General features: G+C 51.6%; 1 protein-coding gene across 4 annotated transcripts in view; it reads left to right on the top strand.

The window, feature by feature from the left end:
- Positions 1-27,703, top strand: part of TMEM181 (transmembrane protein 181) — a 69,017-nt gene that overhangs the window by 14,627 nt on the left and 26,687 nt on the right. For 2 of the 4 annotated variants that reach the window (XM_067701645.1, XM_067701649.1), the window contains exon 2: positions 17,329-17,432. In XM_067701645.1, coding sequence (XP_067557746.1) covers positions 17,329-17,432 — 104 coding nt within the window. Of the gene's footprint in view, positions 1-6,364; positions 6,680-6,938; positions 7,076-17,328; positions 17,433-27,703 lie in introns of those variants that run through there. The other 2 variants (XM_067701646.1, XM_067701648.1) reach the window with 2 other exon arrangements.

Genomic DNA, 27,703 nt, shown 5'->3' with positions numbered 1-27,703 from the left:
GAAGTCACCGTTAACATGAGATCACGGGGGACTGCCCTGGCGGTCCAGTGGTTAAGACTCCACACTTCCACTGCAGGGGGCACGGGTTCAATTTCTGGTCGGGGAACTAAGATTCCGCCTGCATCTTGAAGTGGCCAAAAAAAAAAAAAAAAAAAAAAAAAAATGAGGTCGTGGGCCTTAGCTGGGGCCTCAACGAAGCCCCCCAATCCTGCTAGGTTTTCCCAGGCTGCTCATTTCCCCAATACCTGCAACAGCGATTTCAGCCTTCACCACGTCTTCGTACTGGATGCCGTTGACAGGTCCCCAGATCTGCCGGGACCTGCCCAGTATCCACCCATCCCACCCCCACTGTGGCCCCGTACCTCGCTTACTCACCTGAGCCATCCTGTGAACGCTCACATGGTTCCCAGCCCTATGCCTCCTCCGCGGCACAGACTAGGGAGCCCTGGGAGCTGACTGGCAGGGAGGCTGGTTCATCCCACACTGACTGGACTGGTGCCCACGGGCCCTGGCTCCCCGGTGGCCACCTGCGGGGACCCAGAACATAACCCGGGTGTGTAGGTCAGACTCTGACCCGTGGGAGACAGATGGCAGGACAGAGCCAACAGGTTCCTTCCCGACATGGTAGTTTCTGTCTGCCTTTCCGGAGCTACCCTGGTAGTGTCTGTCTGTCCCTCTCGAGCTATCCTGGAAGACCGAGCAACCAGCTGTGTTGGTCGGGAAGCTGTGGGCAGCTTGTGCTTCCCTGAATTTACCCTCCCGTGTCCCTGTTGCCCTTCATTCTCTCCTCTCCTTGTTTCCCAGAGGTTGAACCTGCTCCCCGTAAAGTTAACATGGAAACTTTGGCCTCAGGGTCTGTTTTTGAGGGATCCAAGCTAAGACATTCTTTAAACCTTAAGACAATTGCCCAGTAATTCAGAAAAGAATACTGGCCAGAAGTAGGGTGACCAACTGTCCTGGGTTGCCTGGGACTCAGGGGTCCCCAGACAGGCGACTTTCAGTAGTAAACCCAGGAAAGTCTCAGGAAAACCAGGACCAGCAATTTGTTCAAGCCGGAAGACATCCGCCTCCAAGGGATACATTCACTGCCCTATAACCCCCTTCCCTTTCCTTCCATGAGAAGGTGCACCCCATTCTCTAAACTATTAGAAAACACACTGGTGTATTACCAGTCATCTCACAAATCCAGTGGGGTCATTTGTTCAGTACACGTGTCGGTTTTCTTTCTGTACCAGGCTGGGGGCCAGGCCCTGGAAAGCTAAGGACAAATGAAGGTCAGCAGAGTGAAGTCACAGGAGATGGTGGTGGGACGGCACTGGCCAGAGGTCGAGGATAAAAGACACGTTTCACTTTAACAAATTGGGACAGATGCTTGAAACTCTCAAACGACCAGAGGCAGAGAAGGGTGTGGTATACAGACACTAATTCCTGGTGAATAGGAGAACCTGGGGGCCCTGAGTAAGCATTGTGCTGAGCTGTGTGTGAGACAGCAGGGCTGGGCACCGGCAGACTCACTAGTCTTCATTATTGCAAGTACCAACAGGTACCGAGGCAAAAGAGCGTGTTTGTTTTAATGGTTGCTTAGAGGATAGAATGAGATCATATAAATGTAAACTCTTTAGCACAGTAGGAAACTTAAAAGTGACTCCAAAAGTTCTGTGCATAGTTATCTTACCTTTGGAGATGAAGCAAACATGTTGGTTTGTGGACTTCAAGACTGTGGTAGCGAGTCTCCAAAGATGGTACCCCAAAGAGCCCCTCCTCCCAGGATTCATGCTCTTTTGTTGTCCTTTGCTCTTGGATCTGGGCTGGCTCTGGCTCTCTTTTTACCAATGGAATGTGGTGGTAGAGATGCTGAATGACGTCTGAGGGTAGATCATTGCAGCCCTGCATCTTCTGCTTAGGTGTCTTAGAGCATCTGTCCCAGGAGAAACCAGCTACCGTGTGTGAAGTCCGACTTCCCTGAGATTGTGAGGAAGCCCAAACTAGCCATGTGGGGAAGCCACATGGAGGGAAGACTGTCTGGCCAGCCCCCAGCTTTCCAGCCATCCCAGCTGAAGCACCAGACATGCCTCCACCAGAGTGGAGACGCCATTCTGGATGTCCCGCACAGTTGAGCCTTCACGGGACTGCAGCCCCTGATGTCATCTGACTGCGTTCTCGAGAGAGACCCCCAGCAAGAGCTGCCCAGCTGAGCTCAGTCAACACACAGACCGTGAGAGATAACCAAATGCTGTTTCAAGCCGTCTACAATGGCTCCCACTGGCCCCCACGTCCTGGTATTCACACCCTTACATGATCCCCACCCCTTGAGTGTGGGTTGGACCTGTGATCTGCTTCCAAAGGAGAGGATAGAGCAAAAGTGAGGTGATCTTGCTTGTGAGATAGGTGACCAAGGACCGACTTCCACTGAGCTCTCACTCTCTCTGGTTCTTCTCACATGCTCACTCAGAGGAAGCAAAGCTGCCATGTTGTACGCTGCCTCACGTGGCAAGGAACTGTGTGTGACCTCCAGATGCTGCCAACAGCCATGATGTGAGCCTGGAGGCAGATCCTTCCCCAGTTGAGCCTTGAGGACACTTCAGCCCTGCTGACACCTTGACCGCAGCCTGGGAGTGAGCCTGAGCCGAAGCACCCAGATTCCCGACCCCCAGAAACCGAGAGATAGTAAGTGTGGTTTCAAGCCACAGAGTCCTGGGGTAACCTGTTATGTGGCGGTAGATAACTACAACAGTTACTACATGTCAGGGCAGTTTGTCATGCAACAATAAATAATGGGAACAAGTACAATGATAAGAAAGCCAAAGCGATAGCCTTATACTGTCAATAAGTGCTGGGCAGAACTTCTGTGAACTTGATAAGCAAGAGAAAGCATTTGAACCAATAAGAGTTAGACCCTTGCTTCTTTATTTTTTTTTGCCATTTATTTATGTTTTGAATTTTATTTTTTTATAGAGCAGGTTCTCATTAGTTATCCATTTTATACATATTAGTGTATATATTTTAATCCCAACCTCCCAATTCATCCCACTCCCCCCACGGCCCCGCCGCTTCCCCCCCTTGGTGTCCATACGTTTGTTCTCCACATCTGTGTCTCAATTTCTGCCCTGCAAACCGGTTCATCTGTACCATTTTTCTAGGTTCCACATATATGTGTTAATATACAATATTTGTTTTTCTCTTTCTGACTTACTTCACTGGGAATGACAGTCTCTAGATTCATCCACGGCTCTACAAATGACCCAGTTTCGTTCCTTTTTATGGCTGAGTAATATTCCATTGTATATATGTACCACATCTTCTTTACCCATTTGTCAGTCGCTGGGCATTTAGGTTGCTTCCATGACCTGGCTATTGTAAATAGTGCTGCAGTGAACATTGGGGTGCATGTGTCTTTTTGAATTATGATTTTCTCTGGGTATATGCCCAGTAGTGGGATTGCTGTAGACCCTTGCTTCTAATGATCAGTTCTTAGGAGCAGATAAGACAATGAGAAGTAACTTCCCACGTGTGATGCAACAAGTGGGCTGGGAAGGTGCGAGCCCTCCTTCAAATGATGGGGGTGTGGCGGTCCTGGGAAGGCAGCATGGGGAGAGAACTGAGCCGCTCACGGAAGTACCCCTGCTTATTGCAGGGAAGATGAGTCAGCAGCACATGACTGTCCAGGAGCTGTCAAAACCACAGGCTGGGGCGTCCCTGGTGGTGCAGTAGTTGAGAGTCCGCCTGCCGATGCAGGGGACACAGGTTCATGCCCCGGTCTGGGAAGATCCCACATGGCACGGAGCGGCTGGGCCCATGAGCCATGGCCGCTGGGCCTGCGCGTCCGGAGCCTGTGCTCTGCCAACGGGAGAGGCCACAGCAATGAGAGGCCTGCCTACCGCAAAAAAAAAACCCACAGGCCAAGAGATGTTGCTAACATGAACCGTCATCAACTGTCATCATGCTTAAGGGAATGTCAAGACTGAGATTTTCCTGCCTTGGAAGAAAGAGTAGGCAATTCGAGTTGCTGACACTGAATTCTTCCATATTCACTGTACTATGTACGTCAGTTTTTCTTTTCAAGAAATCTTCCACTTAGGAGGGTTATGGAACAAATGTTTGTATCCCTTCAAAGTTCATATGTTGAAGTTGTAACCCCTAGTGTGGCTGTATTAGGAGCAAGGAAGTAATTACGGTTCAATGAGATCATAAGTGTGGGCCCTGATCTGATAGGGTTATGTCCTTGTAAGAATAGACAGGAGAGAGCTCGTGCTCTTTCTCTTCCCTCCAGCACACATCAGGGCAAGGCCCGGTGAGGACACAGCAGGAGGGTGGCTGTCTGCAAGCCAGGAAGAGAGCCCTCACCAGAAACTAAATTGGCCAGAACCTGGATCTTGGACTTTTAGCCTCTAGAACTGTGAGGAAATGGACTTCTATTGCATAAGCCGCTCGCTCTGCATTTTGTTTTGGCAGCCCCAGGTAAGACAGTAGGCTGGGGGAACTGGAATAAGCTGTTTCTGTTTCTTAACTCAGTGCTCAGCTGGAGCATGAGTCCTCAGTATTAGCCATTACTGATTATTATTAATAAGGTAGGCAAGGAAATCATGAGAGTGTATTTATAAAATGCTAGACGAATGTCAGTTGCTGAATTGGGAAGTGAGTTCACGTCTCTTGGAACAGACAGCTGATTTCCTAGGGTATCACAGCATGTGCAGATGGGCGTCTTGAGTTGTTGTGGTCAACTCTGAAAAACAGCTGTGAGTGGAAGTCAGCAAGCTGCAGACTGGTGGGCTTGACTTTGGTCCTGTTCTAGAAGGAAATTATTTAAAAGGATGGTTTGTTGGCCCTTAGAAAATGAAGTGAACATTAGATATGAGCAGCGTTTTTCTAAGAATAAGTGGTGTCAGGCCAATCTTATTTCTAACATCTTGATCATAGCATAACTGGATTTTAGAAGGTTTTAAAATAAGAACAAAGTTGATAAATGTGGGCTGAGTGTCTCTGTGGTTAGAGACTACTGATGGTGGTCCATTAGCATCTGAGTGTCTCTGTGGTTAGAGAGACTACAGCTGGCGGCCCATTTGCATCCGACCTCAGCTGGTCACTGTATCCCTGTCACATTCACCAGTGCATGATACACCAACACTGGAGGTCCCACACTGGGGTCAGGTCATGCTGGGTTCTTATCAGTAGTTCCTGAGAGAATCAGGTAACGTCTTCAGGCCTCAGTTTCCTAGCTATAAATGAGGACGATGACCACTGATAACTCATCAAGTTGTTGAGAGAATTCATTGGCTCAGGCCTTAGGCTTTGCAGGTGCTCAGCAATTGCCGGTTATCCTCACTGCAGAGCATGAACCTGAGTGGACAGCTGAGGGGACGACCTGAGAATGGAATAATGGGCCCAACGGGTTGAAGCTGCCACAGGACGAACTCACTCTCAGGCTGATACAGGCCTCCCCGATACACGTGCCCTTCTGAGCTTAACGAGGGAGCTTGCCACACCGCAGCGCGCTCAGAGGAGGGGAGCCTGGAGGTGAATGTGGAGGAGTGTCCTGTGAGGGATGGATGACGGTCAGACCAGCTTCGTCCGAGCCCCAGAATACGTGGGTCCCCTCCCTTGGTCACAGATACCTCACAGCACCCATCCGTTTCCCTTCCCGTCACAGTGATGACTGTGTAATTATTTGGTTATTCTTCGTTCACTGGCGGTGTCCTCCACTAGAAGGTTAGTCCCAGGAGGACAGGGACTTGCCCATGTATTCACCTTGTGTTTCCAGAGCTGAGAGGCATGCCCGGCCCACACTGAGAGCTCGGTTAATGTTGGAAGAACAAATAACTGAGGATAAGAGTGATTGAAGTGATGCTGGGCCGCAGCTCAAGGGAGGACCAACTTCCTGGAGAAGTTACCAGGAGGCAGTTTGGGCCTCAAAGGTGTCACCTCTTTTAAAGCCTGGAGTCATCGGAAAACAGCAAGGGCTCTGTGGGGATGTCTCGGGGGGCAAGGTGGCTGGCACAGTCCTCAGAGCAGGCGTTTCTATACCAGATAATCCTGCTTCAGTCGGGTGGTAAAAACCGGCTGCCTCTGGGCAAATGCCGCCAGCAAGTGTGTTTGGTTTCACCCTCAGAGTTTGAACTCTTTTTTGAATTAGTTTCGAACATTTTAGAATCGGAAGGATATCACACGAAAAGTCATGTTTGAAGTCAGCCGCTCTCAAAGCGCAGAGTGGCAGCTGCCCCTTTAGACGCTGCTGCCCCCTGTTCCCAGTTTGTGTTCCCTGGTCTTGGCAGGAAACACCCTCTCCTCCCCACTCCAGAGTGTGTGAAAAAAACTCGAGAAATAGTCTTTTGTCATTCCTAGGATTCGGGCTGCTGCTTTGCCCTGCCTCCACCCCACATCCTTCCTGAGGGACAGCGCTTGCATAGCGGACGGAAAATCTGCACGCTATGGTAGCTGTAATTCAGAAAAGGTTTGCGGGAGAAGCTACCGGAAAGAGCTGGGAAGGCTCTCCTGTCGTCATCACTTGGGGGTGTCAGAGGTTTGCCCTGGCTTTTAACATCTTTGGGGTCACAAACCTCTTTGGGAATATGAAAACGTATAGATCCTCCCCCCAGAAAAATGCAGACACCAAGGGGCCTTTCAGACAACGGCAGGACATTCATGGACTCCCACGGCCTTTCTCATGCCCTGGTGGAGGAGGGTGAGTGAATTGACGTGCTGTCCCCTCGGCTAGGGACAAGGAGTGAGAGTCAGGTCCTTCATTCATTCTCTTGTGAACCCTAGTCTGACCATCCCCCCTCCCAGGGCGGCCTCGGCGCTCCCGGGGCGCAGGGGAGGTGGACGCGCCGCTGGGCCGTTGCCCGCGGCCTCAAAGCCCCGCCAGCCCGGCCGGCGCCCCCTCCCCCGGCCCCTCCCCCCCGCCGCGCGAGCCGCTTCCGCGCACGTGACCGCGGTCGAGCGTCGGGCTCTGACGAGTTGCAGGGAGCCGGCAGCTCCCGGCCCGCCGTCGCTCCGGCTCTGGCTCCGGCTGCGGCTGCCGCGGCTGCTGTGCCCCGAGCCCGCCCGGCGCCGAGGGCCGGGGCCCCGCGATGGAACCGTGAGTGCAGGCCCGGGCGGCGCGTGAGGGGGTGCGGGGCAGGGGTCCCCCGGGCGCCCGGGCCCGGACTTGGGGCTCCCGCGTCCCGCTCCCGGGAGCCCTGCCGCGGTCCCCCCGCCCACGTGGAGCTCGGGGCGCAGCCGGGGCTTCGTGGGGGTGACTCGGCTCAGGGGCCCCTCCACGGGCCTGCCGGCCCGGCCGGAGTTAGTAGCGGAGACGGGGTCAGGGATCCAGGGCGGGCCTTGGCCCGAGCGCATCTCAGGAAGGCCCTGCGAGGCCAGCACTGGCCCTGCTCGTTCCCGGAGAGCCGGGTGACCCCCGTCCTTCCCCAGCGCAGCTCCAAGGAGATGGCTGAGGAGTGGCTGGTCCCTCCCGGAGCCCCCGCCCGGCCTCCCCGCTGGGAAGGTGGTGATCCCGTGCCCCGGGCAGTGGCCCTGTTCGTCACCTCTTGTGAAAAGCGCCCTGGGCGCCCTACTGCTTTTTGTGATGGAGCCCAGCGCCAGGTAGAGAGAGGCGCTCTCCATTGGCTTTTTGATGATTTTGCCACGTTGGGAGCCTGCTGCAGCCTCTTTAGATCTCGGGGATACCGAGGTTTATGAGTTTTACAATATGCTGACTTCGGACCTATTATTTCTGTGAAGTTCAGGGGTTTTAATGAGGAAAAACCTGTCCAGGGCCCCATGGACGCCATCCCTAAAGCTTGCTTTTGATGCAACAGAGTCACCTGGGTGCCCCTCAGGGGACATACGGAAAAGGAGGAGAGAGAATTAAAAAGAAGTTTAGCACTTGAGTTCCAAATGTGGAGAGAAGGGTTGCCCGGAGTCTCTGCAGCGTGGAGCAGGTTTGGCGGGCAGGTTCCCACAATTGAAGGCGGCCCTAAGGCGGGACTGTGTGAGTTTCTCTGTGCATTTGAGGTTTTAGAGGTTTGCAGTGGACCCCTGCTGATTTCTCTGACTGTGGACATACCAGACGCAAGATCTGAGTGTGTTGCCTGAATGCAAACACGTGTGGTGGAAGGAAAGGTTTTTCCTCCTGCTTCTGTAGAAGTTTCTGACGTGATCACTTTAACACAACATAGGAAAGCTGACTTGCACAAAATGTCAGTCCCAGATGGGTGTTTCAGAGGTCTGTCTTTTAATTAAACCCTAACGGAGATAGGCTAGCAGTACTGCCTCTCTCCAGCTCCGGGGGCGCCATTCCTTTGTGGTATATGTGAATAGCACCGCTGGGAATACTGCGTGAAATTGTGACCTTGTGGCAGAGTGACAACGTAGCATGTTTAGGAGGTCCTCGCATACCGAGTCTCCTTGGGCCCGCACTGCACGGCAGCCGGGGTGGCATGTGGTGGCGTGATCTCCCTAGGACGTGGAGAGGCAGAGTTTGAAGCCGTGTGGGTGGTAGCTGACCGCAGTCCGTGTCTCCTGCGGGAGCCCTGTGCTCTGTTACCTGACAGCCAAGTAGACCAGGCTGAGCCAGTAACTAATGGAGGAGCTGTAAAACCACAGTTTGAATGAAGGACTTGAGTGGAGCCTTCGAGTCGCTCCCCCCGCAGAGGGTAGGCCATGCAGATGCTCTCCTGTTGAGCAAGGGGCCAGGGGTGTGCTTCTCTGGAGGTCAGCCAGCGACCATCGTCCAGCACTCAGAACGGCATGGACCTGTAAGTCACAAAAAGTCTTTGGCAGCCAATAAACATCCTACCAAAAAAAAAAAAAAAAAAGCCCGAAAATCTGAAGTGTGTGCGGGACTTCAGCGCCTGGTAGGGTCAAAGTGCTCTTGTTGGCAGATGTGACAAGGAGACCCGTGGCGACAAAGGTGAGAAGTGACAGGAGCGGGAAGAGAAGCCAGGAGAAGGAACGGACTGGGGGAGATTGGAAGAGGATAGAGGGGCCTGCAGGAGCACGCCTAGGGGCCGGGGGATTCACGCAGGCCTGTTGCACTGACCTCCCTGTTCAGGTGCAGCCCAGCCTATTCTTTTCAAGAGGGCAGGAGAGATTGCCACCAAAACCAGTCAGAAAAAAAGAATTCCCAGTTCTAAAAACTTTCTGCTTAAGTTTCCTGCAAACTCCATTCCTTTTCTGATGATGCCAGGGAAGCAAGAGCGCTGAGAGTTCCGGTGGGGGTGGGGGTGGGGGGAGGATGGGGTAGGGCGTGTCTCAATCAGTTGCTAAATGTGACTAACAGGAACACCTGTTTGAGCGGTTCTTGCGTGGGCCCTGCGTGGCCGAGATTTCTCAGGTTCATTTGTTTCTTCGCTCTTAACTAGCATTTCTCTGCAAACTTCAATCAGGTTGCCTCTTGTGTGTCTTGATTGGCATTTACAGCCAGGTTTTTGTTTTTTTGTTTTTTTTTTTGCGGTACGCGGGCCTCTCACTGTTGTGGCCTCTCCCGTTGCGGAGCACAGGCTCCGGACGCGCAGGCTCAACGGCCATGGCTCACGGGCCCAGCCGCTCCGCGGAATGTGGGATCCTCCCAGACCGGGACACGAACGCGTGTCCCCTGCATCGGCAGGTGGACTCTCAACCACTGCGCCACCAGGGAAGCCCTGGCATTTACAGCCAGTTTTTAAAGAGTGTGTTTTACATGTCTCCGTCATCCTGGGTGCATTTAAGTGCAGAAGTGTGTTATTTAGATTTCTTTTCTGCAGCCGCGAAGGGGTGGCACAAATGAGCACAGTGGAGTCCAGCTGTGGTTGCTGTGGCCCAGGCCTTCTGAGTGTCCTGGTGCTTGAGGAGACAGCAGAGCTGGGTCAGAATCCTGTTCCTGCAGCCATAGAGTTGTTTAGGATTGCGTCCCTTCGGGTAATTTATTTTCTGAGCCAGAAGGATCTCTGAAGCTAATGAAAGATGACATGGCGTTTACCGCGTACCAGGTTCTGCTGCAGCACTTCACGTACGTCGTTTCACGTAAGCCTCATAACCACCCTTCCCATGAAGAACTTTCTCTTATCCCAGTGTTACAGATGAGAAAACGGGGGTGCAGAGAAGTCAAGTGCGTTTCTCCAGGTCATGGCTAGTAAGTCACAGAGGATGGAAGCCCGGGAGTGGGCTCTAGGGCCCACAGTCTTGAGGTCGATATACTCCCCTGCCTCAGGAACAGCTGGCCCAGACTGAGTGTTAGCAAGGCTCCCTTGTCATAACTCGCTTCGTTGTCACAGCAGCCCTCGATGGTGGGGTCCCTCAGTTTCCTGAATTTTACAGTTCAGGAACCAGAGGCCCCGGGAGGTGACATTGTTCCCCCCAGGTCACCCTGCTGGTCAGTGGTACAGGGGCCTTCCAGCCCAGGCAGTCGGCCTCCAGAGCCCAAGTTCTTAACCACCGGGCCACACTGCCCAGTATGTGGCCGGCTTCTTTGTTCTGTTTGCCGTGGGAAGGGTATTCGATGACCTGACCAACGCACTCCTGGCTGTGAGTCACTGGGCTTGCGGCCTAGCAAGGATACACGTGAATTCTTGGTTCCTTGAGAAGCTTAGAACATCGTTCATTAAAATACTTTTTGAGGTCGTTGGGCCTTGAATGTTTGTATAATGGCTTTTTTGAACAACTAAAGATAATTTTTCTGTGATATATTCAAGTTGGTTGATTGAAATTTCAGAATTCCTATTCTGTTCTTTTCAGAGTTTCTCCCTCTCAAACCCTACTAAATGGTGGGTTATTTAAAAAGGAAAGTTTGGTGAGGGTGCCAAAGAGTGAGGGAGTGGTGGGCCTCCTTTCCACCCCTGACCCTGTGGATTCAAATCCCACCTCTGTCTCCTGCTGACCGGGACCTAAGTGGGTGTATACTTTCCCCAGCCTCTATTTTCCCATATATAAAATGGGCTGATGATACCTGCCTCACAGGGAAGCACCTGGCTGGGTACCAAGTAGGTGCGTAGGGAACACTGACCCCTCCTGCCCTTTCCTGCAGTTAGTTGGGTTCTGAACCAGAGGAGGGGACATTTTACGTAGTGGATCATCAGGGATATCGGTTGGATGAAAACTGAGATTAAAAAAAAAAGGGGGGGCAGGGGAAAAGCACAACCATTACTATTAATAACTGACACAATTGAGTTCTTCCTCTGTGCTTACTACACTGTTCTAAGTGTTTCATTTTTCGTCTGTGCTCCCACTGGTCCTGTGGGTGTCATTCTGCCTGTCTCTGGTTTGCAGACGAGGATGCTGACATCCTGAGAAGTTACCTGGTTGCCCAGGGAAGTGGGGGAGCCAGGATTTGAACCCAGCCTGACGGGCACCAGGCCAGTGCTCTGGGCCCCGGGAGACAAATGATTTTTATACAGATTGTGAGAAAAATAAAATCCTAACTAAAACTTGAGAACAGACTGAGAGATCAAAAATCCCTTTCCACTGCCCAGACTCTAATTTTTTAATTCTAAAGTGGGAAATCTGGGTATGAGGTGAGCAAACAGCAAAGTTTGTAATCCCGAAGCAGTTTCAGTCTTACCTGCCTGCTGCACCGTGACTTGAGGGGCTGAGACGGAATATGTAATTCTGTGGTGTCATAAAGATGCGTCAAACTTGGACAAGATCCATGATGGCATTTTTCTGGGAAAGAAGTCTTCAGATTGAATATCTATCAGTGCTTGCTTTGGTTTTCAAAAACAAAAAAACAAAAAAACACACAACGTGATTCTGAGACCCCTGCAGCTCCCGGTGCTGTTTTCTCCTGCCTGGCCACATGCTGGTTGGCCCCAGGGGCTCCGTCAAAGGCAGAGGTTGTGGTGCTGGCTTCCTCCCATCCTGCTCTCCGCATCGCTTAGAGACGCACCTCGAGGCATTTTCTCGCCCTCTCTGCTCACCCGAGTTCTGTCCATTTCATGGTCATTCTGCTCCAGGCCCATAAAGAGGCTCATCGAGTGCTTGCCTCCCCTACAGTTTCTTTCTAGTGCTGCTTTATTAACTCCTCTGAGACCTGCGTGGGAGGGAGAAGTGCTTAGTGGGAAAAGGAATGTTGGCTGTGGCCTGTCGGGAGTGCTTGATGGCCCTGATGGGGACACAGGCTTTCCCGCTGGCCGGTGAAGGAAAGGGCGTCTGAACAAGGGTGTGACCTCAGCGGGAGGTCAGGGGTCTGGTTTTCGATGCGTCACACTTGAGATGCCTACCAGGTATCCAAGTGGAGCTGTCAAGTAGGCTTTTCATGTAAGTCCAGAGTCCAGCTGGGCTGAGATACGAATGTGGAATTGCTCGCATGTGCATTGTCTCTAAAGCCTGAAACAGGATGAGGTCACCTGGGGAGTGAGAGTAGAGAAGAGAGGCCTAGAGCAGCATCGTGCCAAGGAGCCCCAGTAAGGTGAAGATGGTGCTCGCCTGTGGAGAGCCCTGCAGAGTAAGTTCTCCAGCCGTTCTCTCATGGGAATTGATGTCTCCAGAGATTCGCCTCCTTTGGAAGCGTCTCTTGGAAGTGGCTATGAATATGCATCATGGAGGGAAGGCAGGGCTTACAGTGATTTGGATTAAAGCTGCAATTTTGGGCGTTGGCTTTCCAAGAAATGTATTTTTAGTTTCTCTAGGAAATATGTCTGTGATATTGTAAATTACCCATGAAAATTGAGATTAATTTAGCAGGAACCTAAAGAGTACAAGCTGGTGCCAAGGCGACAATCTGTTCCATTGCATTTGAAAGGTCTTCCAAGGGCATGGGGGCTCCAAAGAGACCAGAATTTTTGAGTGTGTTTTAGATGCCTGAGTGTGGAAGGATCCATGGACCTGGAGAGGAAGACTGATGTATGGGACCCATCAGGAGAAGAAAAAGAGAGACACTGATCGTGAGCTGGCAGGGTTTTGTAGGAAGTCTTCCTGCCGTGGTTATCTAGGTAGAAGACTGCATCGGCAGCGGTGCTTGACCTGGCCAGGTTGCATGGGGAAATGGGGAGCCCTTTCCCTGCTCCCTGGCATCTCACCACCAATTTGAGGGAACTACATGAACACCTTGGAGAAAACTAATAAAAGTTGAGTCGAATAGATGTTTTCTGAACGTGCACCACGTGTCTGTCTGGTGTCCATGTGGGTAGATTGATGCTTTATTTTCAAGCACTCAGCTATGTAGTGCAGGCCGCACATGTTGTAGTGGTTTAAAGGCCTGGGCAGCCATGAGAGGTGGAGAAGCGAGGGAAAGCTTCATGGAGAAGGTGGGACACACAGGTGAGCCATGAATGCTGGGTCTGATTTGGATAGTTTGGTAGGGAGAAGAGAGAGCGTTTCAGATCAGGAGAGCAGTACCTGAATGGGCTAGTCTGGACTCAGGCTTGACCACGGTGGGAAGCTTTATAGAATTTAAGCGCGAAGCCCTGGAGTCTGACGCCTGTGTTTGAATGCAGCCTCTGCTTTGAGATCTAGTGCAGGTCACCTACCTTGCTGAGCCTCAGCTTTCTCATCTGTGAGATGGGGCTGTTAGTAGTCCCTACCTGAGAAGGCAGCTGTGCTGACTAAGGAGGTAGTGATTCTCGCAGGGTACATGCAGGACGGTGGGAACTTAGGGGCGGATTTGGGGGCCTCGAAGGCCATAGGAAGGCGTTTAAACTCAGTCGAGTTGCTCTCTGTGTCGGAGTAGCATGTTAACTGCCATAATACCCGCACAGGAAGGCGCACCTGGAAGGCTGCTGCAGGGACTGAGTGGGAGGTGATGAGGGCCTGGACTGCGGGACTGGTGTGCTGGGGGTGCAGAGAAGAGAGGCATCACCTCTTCCGGGCTGGCTGTGTGGGATGAATGAGAGGCGGACGTCGGAGGTGACTCCAGGGTTTCTGGAGGTGGGGATGGAGAAAGCGGAGAGGCCAGAAATGGGCAGTGGAAGCAGGTTTTTCGTTTATGTTATTTTGTTTTTTAATGGGTTCAGTCTTAAACCTATTGACCGTGACGGGATGTAGGACTCCTAAGGGAAAGTGTCTTGGGAGCCACGAGTTTTGAGTGGGGTCGGGGCAGGCAGGACGCTGGGGATGGTCCTGGAGGCGGAAGGACCGTTAACGAGGAAGCAGGAGGTCCACGGGTGTTGGAGGGTCCGCGTGGGGTCCTGACTCTGGGCTGGAGAGTTGCCAGAAGCGGGTGGGCGACTGTAGACGAGGAGATGAGGGTGGCTTGGAGCCCGCTGGGTGCTCGGCCGCGTCTGTTTTCCGCGTCAAAGTCTGACCTCTGAGCAGAGGCGCTCCTCCGGCTGGCGGCCGATCACAGGGCGTGAGGGCTGTCTGCTCACGGGGACACGCCCGGCTGTGGGCTGCTTCACGTTGGCTGGGCTGTTCAGCAGGCGGCGGGGCTGGGCAGCAGGCAGAGGAGCCGCCGGGTGCGGCGTCGGGGCAGGAAGCCAGGAGGCAGGCGGCGAGCGTGAGGGGCCGGGCGAAGCCCGCGGGGGCGGCCCGGGCTGCTCTCCGTGACTCTTCGCCGCCGCGGCTTCTGCCGCCGTCACGACGGCGCCCGGGAGTTCTGTGGACTGTGCTCAGCCGTGTGGGCCTGTGGTTTGTCGGGAATCACGTGCGGTCCCCGAGGTGCCGGGAGCCTCTGGGTTCTCGGCGAACTGCTTCGGAGCTTCCAGTGACGCGTCGTGAGTAGGCCGGTGGAGACGGAGGCGTCGCCAGCTGGGTCCTGCAGTCTGGGCGCGGGCCCGCGGCCCGGGACACCGAGGCTGCAGCGTCCCCCCGACGTGAGGCTGCCTGAGGCGGTGTCCTGCCGCTCGGGAGACGGGGACGGAGGGAAACGAGGCCCGTGCCCACCCTGTCCCCAGCGAGCCCTGGTCAGCGGGGCTGCTTGTGCCGTGACATCTGCTCACGCGGGGGCTTGTTTTGCTGCCTCCGTGTCTTTTTTTTGTCCAGCTGGGTGAGGCTTGATTGCCGAAGCAGGGACGTATCTAATAAATTGGATTGAAGTGGAAGTTTTAAGGAAGGGGAAACGACAGACCTTTATTGAGTTCCCGAGGAGAAAACTGGAAAAATACCCAGCGTGGTCCGTGTGCTGCGGGCGTTTGACCTTGTGCCGTCGTCTTTCTGAACCCTCTTTCTTCAGCGCTCCTTCTCACCTGCTGAGTAGCTGGGCTTTTATAGTAAATCATTGATAATGCGTTTTGTTGATAATGTTTTAAAAATCAAATTTTAGATATAACTTTTCTTATTCTGTTTTCCTCTGCTTCCAAACCCTCTGTTCTGTGCTTTCACCTCTGCTGGGGAGCCCTTGGTGCCCCTCAGAGCCCCAGGGTCACCCCGAGAGCAGCCCGGGGGAGGGGGGGCCATGAATGACTTTGTGTAATTTTTTTAAACAACTTTCGATTTACAGAAAAGTGGCCAAGACTGTACCGAGTGTTTCTGCACACCCTTCACGGGGCTTCCCCTCGTGTCGGTGTCCAGAACCCGTGGCACGTTTGTCAGGGCTCAGGTCGGCATCGGGGCAGTGCTGTTCACACCTGACCGTGTTTGCACGTCCCCAGCATCCAGTCCGTTTAGCTTCATGCGCCGTTGCTCCACGTAGAGATGCGCAGCTACGAGGAAGTCTTCCCTCTTCAGGGTGTGCTGAGGCCTCTCATGGGAGGGGGACGAGGGGACAGGGAAGCGACACAGGAGCCCTTCCTCGTGCCAGCCCTGCACTCCACCCGGCTTCCACAGAGGCCCTCGTGGGGTGGGGGGCGGGGTCCGCTCGCTTCCGTCCTGCTTCCCAGAGCCTCCTTCCCGCAGCGCCGGGACCGCCAACGGCAGAGCTGTGGCATCTTGGGCAAGAGTCCTGCTGTCTCTAGACCTCGGGCTCCCCGTGTGCAAATCCAAGGAGCCGGACTCCTTCCCTGACGTGATTTCTGGCTCTAATGGCGTAAGGCTTTCGGGCCTTTTAGGATCTTTAGGGTCCAAAATCTGAGTTGGGATTAGGCCACTTAATTCACGAGCTCTCGCTCCCCACGCACAGCGGGGTCATTGGTGGTCCAACCTTCAGACCTGAGTCCCAGAGGGAAAAACACTGGTTCCTTTATTTCTTCACTGGTCCCGTCACCCAGTGAAGCATGGGCATGCCCATCTGAAAGTTCACTCACCTGGGCCTGGCAGGAGAGCGCTGACTCAGTGTCAGCAAAGCCACGTCAGGGAGACTTAGGGCCACCTTTGCCCTGGGATGCCGCCCAGCTTGTTTCCAGCTCGGGACGGCTGCCTTGGCCGTGTAAGGGAGAGGGTGCGCATGTGCACACGGCCGTGAACTTGATACCGCAAGAGCAAACAGCCTTCCCTCCCTTTCCGGTTCAGAGCCCGATTCTCCCCCTCCCGGTGGGGGGCAGTTGTCACCTTCCTGAGAGGCAGGCATGAGAAATTCCTCCTGCCCGCTCAGCTCCCCAGACCAGGAAGTGCTGGGCACGGAAGAGGACGTCGGGAGCAAAGCAAGACAGAACACCCCCCTGGCTCTCATCTTTCGGGGCTCTGGGCCTCCCCAGCGGGCTACAGGGTGGGGGGCCGGCCTCCCCTTTGCCTCGGGGGAATCGGAGCTGGGCCTGCACCTGCGTTCCAGCCTGTCTGGGGCTGCCTGTAGGGGCGGCGCTGAGGACCTGCCACTCTCCAGCGTTTATGTCTGTCCTTCCCAGACTTCCCTTTTGTTTCCTGGCTCCTGGTGTAGGGAGTTCTAAAAGAGAAGTGAGACCTACCCCACCACCATTGTCTTCTGACCAAAGAAAGAAGTAGGGGTGAACAGGAGGGAGCCGATGCTCGGGTGTTAGGACGCGTCCTCTGAATCGCTTTCATATCCGTGTCACTCGCAGAGAACCGCAGCAGCGTGCTGAGTTGCATCAAAAGCAGACCCCAAGTGAAGGCCAGGCTGAGCCTCACCACGATGGGTGAGGCCAGTGAGGGGGGGAGCCCTGGACAGGAAACACAAAGCTGGGGGCTGGCGGGAAGACCGGCTAGGACATACGATTCCGGGGCGCCTGGAACCCCCAGTCTGGGCTTGACTGTGGCATCTGCGTGTGAGGAGTTAGGGTCCTCCCTGCGCCTGGACTCTGCTCTAGCTGCTGAAAACGGGGGTGTGGAGGGGTTCAGCCCTGCTCTGTGGCCTGGCGAACGTGCCCCGAGTGGGCTTTGAAGCGCCTTCTCCTGCCACAAGGGTGGGGTTTGCCTGGCCCCCTGCGGCACGGGGTGCCAGGCCCAGAACATACCGGAATGGCCCCCACCCCAGCAGTGGTCACTAAGGCTATTTAGGTGGTTTTGTCAGCCGAGTCACCTGGATTGAGTATAGGTCCTCCTCTTAGGCGAGGGCTCGCAGGCTGGGGAGGCCCTCGCCCTGCCGCCCCTCACCCCGGCTTCTCCCCGCAGGCTGGCGCCCATGCGGCTGTACACGCTCTCCAAGCGCCACTTCGTCCTCGTGTTCGTCGTCTTCTTCGTCTGTTTCGGCCTGACCGTCTTCGTCGGGATCAGAGGTGAGCAGCAGTTTTCCATTTGTTTCTTTAATTGAAGTGAAATTGATGTACAATATTGTGTTAGTTTCCGCTGTACAGCAAAGTGATTCAGTTATACATATTATATATTCTTTTTCATATTCTTCTCCATTATGGTTTATTACAGGATACTGAATATAGTTCCCTGTGCTGTACAGTAGGACTTTGTTGTTTATCCATTTTATATGTAATAGTTTGCATCTGCTAATCCCAAACTCCCAATCCAACCCTCTCACGCCTCCTCTCCACCTTGGCAACCACAAGTCTGTTCTCTATGTCTGCGACCATTTCTGTTTTAAGTAAGTTCATTGGTTATATGTTAGATTCCACATATAAGTGATAGCATATGGTTGTTGTCTTTCTCTTTCTGGCTTCATTTAGTATGATAAGCTCTAGGTCCATCCATGTAGCTGCAAATGGCATTATTTCATTCTTTTTATGGCTGAGTAGTATTCCACTGTATGTATGTTCCACATCTTCTTTATCCATTCATCTGTCATTGGACATTTAGGTTGTTTCCATGTCCTGGCTATTGTAAATAGTGCTGCTATGAACATAGGGGTACATATATCTTTTTGAATTATAGTGTTGTCCAGACATAAGCATAGGAGTGGGATTGCTGGATCATAGGACAACTCTATTTTTAGTTTTTGAGAAACCTCAGTACTGTTCTCCATAGTGGCTGCACCAATTTACATTCCCACCAACAGTGTAGGTTCCCTTTTCTCCACACCCTCTCCAGCATTTGTTATTTGTAGATTTTTAAAATGATGGCCATTCTGACTGGTGTGAAGTGGTACATCACTGTAGTTTGTTTGTTTGTTTGTTTTTTATAAATTTATTTATTTATTTCTGGGTGTGTTGGGTCTTCGTTTCTGTGCGAGGGCTTTCTCTAGTTGTGGCAAGCAGGGGCCACTCTTCATCGCGGTGCGTGGGCCTCTCACTGTCGCGGCCTCTCTTGTTGCGGAGCACAGGCTCCAGACGCACAGGCTCAGTAGCTGTGGCTCACGGGCCTAGTTGCTCCATGGTATGTGGAATCTTCCCAGACCAGGGCTCGAACCCCTGTCCCCTGCATTGACAGGCAGATTCTCAACCACTGCGCCACCAGGGAAGCCCCACATCACTGTAGTTTTGATATTCATTTCTCTAATAATTAGCAATGTTGAGCATCTTTTCATGTGCCTATTGGCCATCTCTATGTCTTCTTTGGAGAAATGTCTATTTAAGTCTTATGCCCATTTATTGATTGGGTTTTTTTGTTGTTGTTATTGAGTTGTATGAACTGTTTGTATATTTTGGAAATTAAAACCTTGTCAGTTACATCATTTGCAAATATTTTCTCCTAGTTCATAGGTTGTCTTTTCATTTTGTTTATGGTTTCCTTTGCTGTGCAAAAGCTTATAAGTTTAATTAGGTCTCATTTGTTTATATTTGATTTTATTTCTATTGCCTTGGGAGACTGACCTAAGAAAACATTGCTACGATTTATGTCAGAGAATGTTTTGCCTATATTCTCTCCTAGGAGTTTTATGGTGTCATGTCTTATATTTAAGTCTTTAAGGCATTTTGAGTTTATTTTTGTGTATGGTTTGAGGGTGTGTTCTAACTTTATTGATTTACATGCAGCTGTCCAACTTTCCCAGCACCACTTGCTTGCTGAATAGTCTGTCTTTTCTCCATTGTATGTACTTGCCTCCCTTGTCAAAGATTAATTGACCATAGGTGTATGGGTTTATTTTGGGGCTCTTTATTCTGTCCCAGTGATCCATATGTCTGTTTTTGTGCCAATACCATGTTATTTTGATTACTGTAGCTTTATAGTATTGTCTGACGTCTGGGAGGGTTATGCCACCAGATTTCTTCTTTTTCCTCAGGATTGCTTTGGCAATTCTGGGTCTTTTATGGTTCCATGTAAATTTTAGGATTATTTGTCCTAGTTCTGTGAAGAATGTTATGGGTAATTTGATAGGGATAGCATTAAATCAGTAGATTGCTTTGAGTAGTATGGCCATGTTAACAATATTAATTCTCCTAATCCAAGAACATGGGATATTTTTCCATTTCTTTAAATCATCTTCAGTTTCCTTTATCAGTGTTTATAGCTCTCAGGGTACAAGTCTTTTACCTCCTTGGTCAGGTTTATTCCTGAGTATTTTTTAATTAATTAATTAATTAATTTTTATTTTATTTTTGGCTGCATCGGGTCTTCGTTGCTGCACGTGGGCTTTCTCTAGTTGTGACGAGCAGGGGCCACTCTTCGTTATGGTGTGCGGGCTTCTCATTGGGATGGCTTCTCTTGTTGCGGAGCACGGGCTCTAGGCGTGCAGACTTCAGTAGTTGTGGCACGCGGGCTCAGTAGTTGTGGCACGTGGGCTCAGTAGTTGTGGCTCGAGGGCTCTAGAGTGCTGGCTCTGTAGTTGAGGCACATAGGCTTAGTTGCTCCACGGCATGTCGGATCTTCCTGGAGCAGGGATCGAACTCGTGTCCCCTGTATTGGCAGGCAGATTCTTAACCACTGCGCCACCAGGGAAATCCTGTATTTTATTTTTTTTGATGTGATTTTAAGAGGGATTTTTTTTTTACTTTCCCTTTCTGATATTTTTATTGTTAATGTAAATAAATGCAACCAATTTCTGTATGTTAATCTTGTATCCTGCTACCTTGCTGAATTCATTTATCAGTTCTAGTAGTTTTTGCGTGGATTCTTTGGGGTTTTCTATAAATAGCATTATGTTATCTGCATATAATGACAGTTTTACCTCTTCCCTTCCAATTTGGATACGCTTTATTTCTTTTTCTTGTCCAGTTGCTGTGGCTAGGACTTCCAGTACTCTGTTGAATAGAGGTGGTGAGAGTAGGCATCCTTGTCTTGCTCCAGATTTTAGTGGGAAGGCTTTCAGCTGTTCACTGTTGAGTATTATGTTGGCTGTGGGTTTGTCATAAATAACTTTTATTATGTTGAGTTAGGTTCCCCCTTTACCCACTTTGATAAGAGTTTTTGTCATGAATGGATGTTGAATTTTATCAAATGCTTTTTCTGCATCTGTTGAGATGATCATGTGGTTTTTGTCTTTTGTTGCTGTGGAGTATCACATTGATTGATTTGTGTATGTTGAACCGTCCTTGTTACCCTGGGATGAATCTCACTTGGTCATGGTGTATGATCTTTTTTATATGTTGTTGGATTTGGTTTGCTAATATTTTGTTGAGAATTTTTGCATCTATATTCATCAAAGATATTGGCCTGTAATTTTCGTTTTTGGTGGTGTCCTTGTCTGGTTTTGGTATCAGGGTGGTGGTGTCTTCATAGAATGACTTTGGGAGTGTTCCCTGAGGTGAGGAACAGTTTTTGACCATCTTATCATTTATGGTTACCTTGGTGCAGTGCCATTCAGCCCGGCCCAGCTGTACCCACTTGCTCTCATCCCCTGATGGCCCCATCATGGAGGGTGGCGCACGGAGGGGTGACCCTGGTCATGCGCTGCACAGCAGCCAGGGCCTGCACTCAGCTTGGCGGCGCCAGGCGGCCTTGACCACGTACCTTGTGTTGGCAGAGTCTGTTGGGTTCCAGGACCTGCCTGGGTGCTGGGGAATCCAGAACGTGCTGGCTGATTGGGGAGCCGGGCCATATAAATGGTTCCAGTGCAGCAGATTCTGGGGAGGGAGTGAGATAGTGGTGAGCATGGGTGGGGAAGGCCCCTGAGGAGCCGAGAAGCTGCTGTGGCGACACCTGGAGCAGGAGGGAGCCTGCAGGTGCTGTGTGAGGGGAAGAGCCACCCATCACCATCTGAGCTTCGAAAATGCCTCTGAAATCATCCAGGCCAGCCCCCTTTCACAGAGATGGGAAACGGAGAACCTAAGTCAGAAACCCAGGTCTCTTCAGTCCAGGGGTAGGAGACCAGGAGCCTGCTGAGGCTGTTCCTCCTGTCCTCCTAAATACCTTTTTCAGTGAGGGTAGTTTATTTAACTACAGCACTTAACATTAAAGTGTGAATGACAGTTGGGCTTAACCTGTCCCAGAGGCAGTCGTGCCTCCAAAGGCTGGTTTCTTGACCTGAACTGAAGCTTAGGTAGTGAATGGGCTGAGGAAGCTGGGGGAGAGGGTGGTTATTTAGGTGCCATTTGCGTCCTGCTGATGAAGATGAGGATGGTGACAACAGCAGTTGTGTCCAGCCTCTTCTTTTTCTCCCTGTGAATTCACCAAGGAATCCCAGTTACATGAGTCACCTCTGTTATCTTACTTGATTTTCACAACTGTCCTTCAAGATTGGTAGGGGAGGCGTTAGTATTCTCCTGGGTCTCCAGTCTCACAGCACTTCAGCCCACTCTTGTTTCCTTAAGCACCAACATCATGATTACATGAAACCTTCTCCACTCTTGCAGAAATGAACAGTGTTGCACCAAGGCTGAGATGAAAAAGACCATGTTAGGATTTCCATATCCGTTTCCTTCTGTAGAGCTCTAGCGTTAGCAGGTTCTCCAGAGAAACAGACCAATATGTATATAAGGAACATAACCAGATCTGTTTATATAGATTCAGGTGTATAGTTTTATTGTAAGGAATTGGCTCATGTGATTATGGATGCTGAGAAGTCCCCAGATGTGCATTAAGCAAGCTGGAGACCCAGGATTGCCAGTGGTGTAAGTTCCAGTCTGAGCCCAAGTCCATCCAAACGCAGAAGACTGATGTCCCAGCTTGAAGACAGTCAGGGAAGGAGAGCAAATTCTTCCTCGCTCACTCAGCCTTTTTGCTGTATTCAGGCCTTCAGTGAATTGGCTGAGCCCTACCCACACGGGGGAGGGAAGCCTGCTTTACTCAGCTACCCATTCAAATGTTCATCTCATCCAGAAACCCTCAGTGCACAATTAGAATAATGTTTAACCAGATATCTGGGCACACCATGGCGCGTAAACCTCACAGATCCACCCCCTGTCAACTTGGCATCCATGCACATCTCCTTAAACCATACCTGATCTCCAAATAAAGACAATAACAAGGTCATTGTTCCTTCTGACATGATAACAACTACCCTGGATATAACCCCAAACTCGCTACCCCTTCCGCAGGAGAGCAGGTAGGGTCCTTGAGCGATGCTTACTCTTCTTCGTATCCTGTGACTTAAATACTGTGATATAAAGTCAATAATACAGCTTCTGTTACTTGATAAGGGAATAAGAGAGGGAAGAAAACAAAGGTGTTTTCTTAGTATATATATTTATGCACACAAACATACTCATGACAAAGTAAGGAGGAAATATTCGTGACAGTTAAAGTCCTTGTGTCTGCAACTAGTCAGGTGGTCATAGCTGCTATTTCTAACTACCTTATTCCATGACCTGTTCCACATTTCATTTGCCTTCAGCAAGCACCTCAGTGGGTCGTGGTTCTTTACCTGGTGGGATGACCCAACCCTTCACTCCTGAAGAGTCTGGGCCATTAGTATTCCTGCCTGAATTAGGTTGTTGTAGTTCTCCATTGACCTTAATCCCAGGGCCTGGTAATACTGAGAGATGCCCTAGGCGATCTCCTTAGATGTACTCCTCCCTGCCTCCAGTGTGGAGTAGGGGTGCACTTCCCCCGTGGTGGTCAGGGTCAGTCACCCCGGCCCGCGCAGGAACTCCCTGCTTTGCCCGTCGATTCCGAGGCATGAGGAGCCCACGGTAGCCGGGTGGCAGTGTTAATTCCAGTTCAGTGTCTCCAGGTGGAAGCATTCCTCCCTGTGGAGCTAAGACCTCTAGGCCAGCAGAGCGTCGGGCTGTGGGAACAGCAAGCAAAAATTTTGCTAGTGGGTCCCCTGGGGTAACAGTAGTGCCATGCCCGTTTCCACCCCTTGCTTCCTGGACCTGTGCATACCGGCTATGGGAGAATTGGCTCCACGCAGCTGGACACCAAATCCCTACCGAGAGTGTCTGTTGAAGTCAGGGCAGGACACTGCCCCCTTCCACGATGGAAGTGGTCCGGTGTGATCCGCCTGCCGCCGGGTCGCTGGCTGATGGCCGCGGGGAAGGGTGTGATGTCGGGCTCAGTGCTGATCTCTGCTGCTGGCAGGTTGGGCACTCAGCGGTGGCCGTAGCCAGGTCGGCCTTGGTGAGTGACGTCCACATTGCCCAGCCCACGTGTCACCTCCATCCCTGCCGCCGCGGCCCCTTTGTTCACGAGCCCACTGGGCGATGACGGGTGGATACCGATCCACAGAATGGATCTTCTCTCCACGTGTTGATTAGGATCCTCTTCTGCTGAGGTCACCCTTTGCTGAGGTCACCCTTTGGTGAGGTCACCCTTCGGCGAGCATTCACATGGGACACAAACATCTTCACTTTTTTTGCCCATTCATAGAGGTCAGGCCACATACCTCTTCCCCAGATTTCTTTGTCACCAGTTTTCCAATCATGTTCCTTCGGAGTATCTGACCATCCAGCAAACCAGTGGCCACAGCCCAAGAACCGGTAAACAGTTGCACATCAGGCCATTTCTCCTTCCAAGCAGCGTGAGCAGCCAGGCGCGGTGCTCCAGGTTCTGCCCACTGCGGGGATTTCCGTCACCTTGTCCTTCAGGGGTGTCCAGGGAGGGGCTGTGGCTCTGCAGCTGTCCACTGGGGGGCGGTGTCCGCACATCGGGCGTCTTCTCTTCCCCACGCTCATCGCGGGGAGCTCCCCGTGGGGCCGTAGGTGCGGGCTGGGAGGAGAAGGCAGTGTCCCGGGAGTGGGGGCCGCGGCATTTGGCCACTTCCTCATGTGACTTGAGCCATCCAAGGGCCTGCTCGGGCAGATCACGTATGTACCGCGTCCATTCGATGGTGCAGTGCTGCTGTGCCCGCCCGGCTTTGTGGCTGATGGATCAGGTAACACCCAGGCCCTGATGGGCAGCTCAGGTCACATGGTGACTTGTTGGTCCGTGGTTAAGCTTTCAGTCTGTTTCAGGCCAAGAGCTGTTTCTCAAAAGGAGAGTGGTTGTCTGTGGAGGACGGCGGGGCTTCGCTCCATAACCCTAAGGGCGTGCACTGAGATTCATCGACCAGAGGCTCCAAACAGCGTCCCTTTCTGCCATCGGTGCTTCAGGCGCCACTGGAGCTGCTGGATCACGTGACCCGAGCGGAGAACAGCTCCCATGGTGGCCTGGCCCGTGAGGAGCCTCCTCTTGTCTGGGCCCCACTCAAAACCGTCAGCTTTTCGGGTCACGAGGTAGATAGGCCAGAGTGTCACACCCAGATTAGGAGCACGTTGCCTCCGAAATCCGAAAGGGGCCCACTAGGCGTTGTATCTCCGTTTGGGTTGTAGGAGGGACCAGATACAGCAACTTATCTCTCACCTCAGAAGGGATCTCTCGACATGGCTCTCACCACTGGACCCCTAGCAATTTCACTGAGGTAGAAGGCACATGCATCTTAATTGGGTTTATTTCCCACCCTCTGACGCCAAATGTTTTACCAGTAAGTGCAGAGTAGCTGCTACGTTTTGCTCAGTGGGTCCAGTCAGCATGAGCTCATCAATGTAATGGGCCAGTGCGATGGCGTGTGGAAGGGAAAGATGATCGAGATCTCTGTGAGCTAAATTGTGACATGGGGCTGGAGAGTTGATACAGCTTGAGGTAGCGCAGCGAAGTAGTGCTGGCCTCGACAGCGGAAAGCAAACTGCTTCTGGTGGGCCTTACTGTGAGGGATGGAGAGAGAGGCGTTTGCCTGATCAGTAGCTGCATCTCAGGCACCAGAGGACGTGTGGATTTGCTCAAGCAGTGGAACCCCATCTGGCACAGCAGCCTCAATTGGAATCACCACCTGGTTAAGCTTCTGCGCAGGCCAAATGGGTGAGTTGAATGGGGATTGGTGGACATCTTTCAAGCCCTTGATGGTAGCACTTATGTCTGCAATCCCTCCAGGAATGCGATCTTGTTTCGGTTTAGTATTTTCATAGGTAGAGGCAGTTCTAGTGCTTTTTCCACCATAATAGCCCTCACTCCACAAGTCAGGGAACCAATGTGGCAGTCTGACAGCTGCTGAGTATTTCAATTCAAATTATGCATCCTGGAACTGGGGAATTAACCATAGGACGGGTTTGCACCCATGGTGACACATACCTGAGCTAAAACCCCACTGATCATCTGGGCTCCATAGGTCCCTACTACGGTAGACCACAGTGATATTTCGGATCTCCTGAAATTAGTGTCAGTTCAGAGCCAGTGTCCAGTAGTTCCGAAAACATCTGATCTTTTTCCCTTGATGCATTTGTCCTGGTAAAAGGCTATAGGTTTCCTTGGACGAATGATTAACAGTATAAATGCTCAGCAGTGTACTGGCGTTCTTTCTTAAGGGGACCCAACCTTCCCTTTGTTCAAGGACCTTTGGGTCTGTAAACTGGCTCAAATCTGGAAAGTACTGACGAGTTGTCATTCTCTGTTTTTATGATACAGGTTAGGCTGTTGTTCACTTGACCTAGAACTCTCCTGCTTACACAGATCAAGTGATGATTTGGTAGGCTTCCTGTGTCTTTCACCTCTAGGGACCCCATGAGCAGCTAGCTAACGCTGTAGGTCTGCAGGGACTGGGCTCTTCTGACCGCTGCTGTGCCTCTGCCGCCCATTACGTGAGCTCACCCGCCTCATCTTACACGGCCCCGTCACTGCTGGGATCCACTTATTCCCACTGCATGCTGTTTTCCCAACTCAGGGACTGTAGTTCCCATGGTAAGGCCTGGCCTGCAGAGAAGGGCAGTCATAGAGCTCTTTAAGGATGCTTGGGTCTCCCCTCACAAATTTATTTCTCACAGTAGTGGTGAAAGGTATGTCTTCTGGAATCTCCCAGTAGGTCTGAAATGACAGAGCCACCCTAGCAATCCAGCTCCCTAAGCCCCTGATTCCCCTCCTCTGCGTTAAACCTGGGCAGATGCAGCGTTTCTAATTCACTCACTGGGAACCACCTTTTGGTCCACGTGTTAGCCAACCACCCAGTCAGACTGTTAAGAGTCCTTTCTGACTACCTGAGCTACAACTTTCAGTGCAGAGTCTCTTTTTAGAGAACCCACATCCGTACGTTTGGCCTGAGACCACTTTTTGTTCCTTCCACCATTATCCCGTACGTGTTCCCTGGGCTTCTGTCTGTATAACTCAGAAGACTCAAGTAGTTCTTTTGGAGTGTAGCACATGTCCTCATGGGTCACGGGCCTCACCTCTGGGCCTGCTGGGATGTGAGTCTAGTTATAGGTCTGGAGATGAAGAGGGGTGGGGGGCGGGTCCTGGGAGGATTAGCATCGTCCTGCACGGCAGCTGCCTCAGTGGAGGCCATTGGTGTTCCTTAGGCGAAGCGGGGCTAATCCCACAGAAGGAGGTGGGAAGGCCACTTCCACCAGGAATGGGGAGAACTTCTCCTGGGGAAGGACTCATGAGAATTTAGTAGCTCAGTGTCCCCAGCTTCATCAGGATCTTCCTGCGCGTCCCCGGAACAGGATCCCTTCTCTCCCAGTCAGTGCAGTCACGTTAGCATCGGGACACCCTCCGAGGCTGGGAGTTCAGGGGTGTAGTTCAGCCAGTTGCTGGATGAGATTCCGGTTTGGTTTTCCGCAGTCTCAGCACTGTGGCCATAGGAAATAAGGGTCTCCTTCAGGGCACACATAGAAGCTTTCAGGTCGTGGGTGTGGCACTTGAGGTGGGAATTCAAATCCCTGAGCTCATCCTTTTCTTTCACCACTTTGTCCAGTGACATTAGGAGCAACCAGCGAGCCTCATTGCATTTGTTAGTTTTCCAAGAATGTTCTAAAGTATAGTAAACAGAGTCCTTTACCTCCTTGCTTCTCATAGTAAGTGGTTGATCAGGAGTATCTAATGGAACTGTTTTGCATATGTTCATGAACTATCAGTGCTGTCTTTACTACTGAACATATAGTCATTAGCATCTTTAATCAGATCAGAGAACCAATTCCAGAAACCCCAGAACCAGTATAGAATACTCACCCTTAACATGCTGTTCCTCTAGAACCACTCTTGGTACCAAAATCTGTGTTAGTCTGGGTTCTCCAGAGAAACTGAACCGATAGGAGATACAGAGAGAGAGATGGGGGTGGGTGGATGAGAGAGAGAGATTTTATTACAAAGAAGTGTGTCACATGATTATGGAGGCCGAGAAGCTGCACGGTTTGCAGTCGGCAAGCTGGAGACCCAGGAAAGCCGATGGTGTAAGTGTTCCTGCGTCTGAAGACAGGTGAAGACTCATGTACCAGCTTGAAGACCGAGAGCCCCGAGGAAGAGAGCAGATTCTCCCTTA

This window comes from Pseudorca crassidens, chromosome 13 (genome assembly GCF_039906515.1).
Source record: "Pseudorca crassidens isolate mPseCra1 chromosome 13, mPseCra1.hap1, whole genome shotgun sequence".
In the NCBI taxonomy this organism is placed as follows: domain Eukaryota; kingdom Metazoa; phylum Chordata; class Mammalia; order Artiodactyla; family Delphinidae; genus Pseudorca; species Pseudorca crassidens.
Note: the sequence above shows the minus strand (reverse complement) of the source record. Positions and strands in the feature narration are given on the sequence as shown.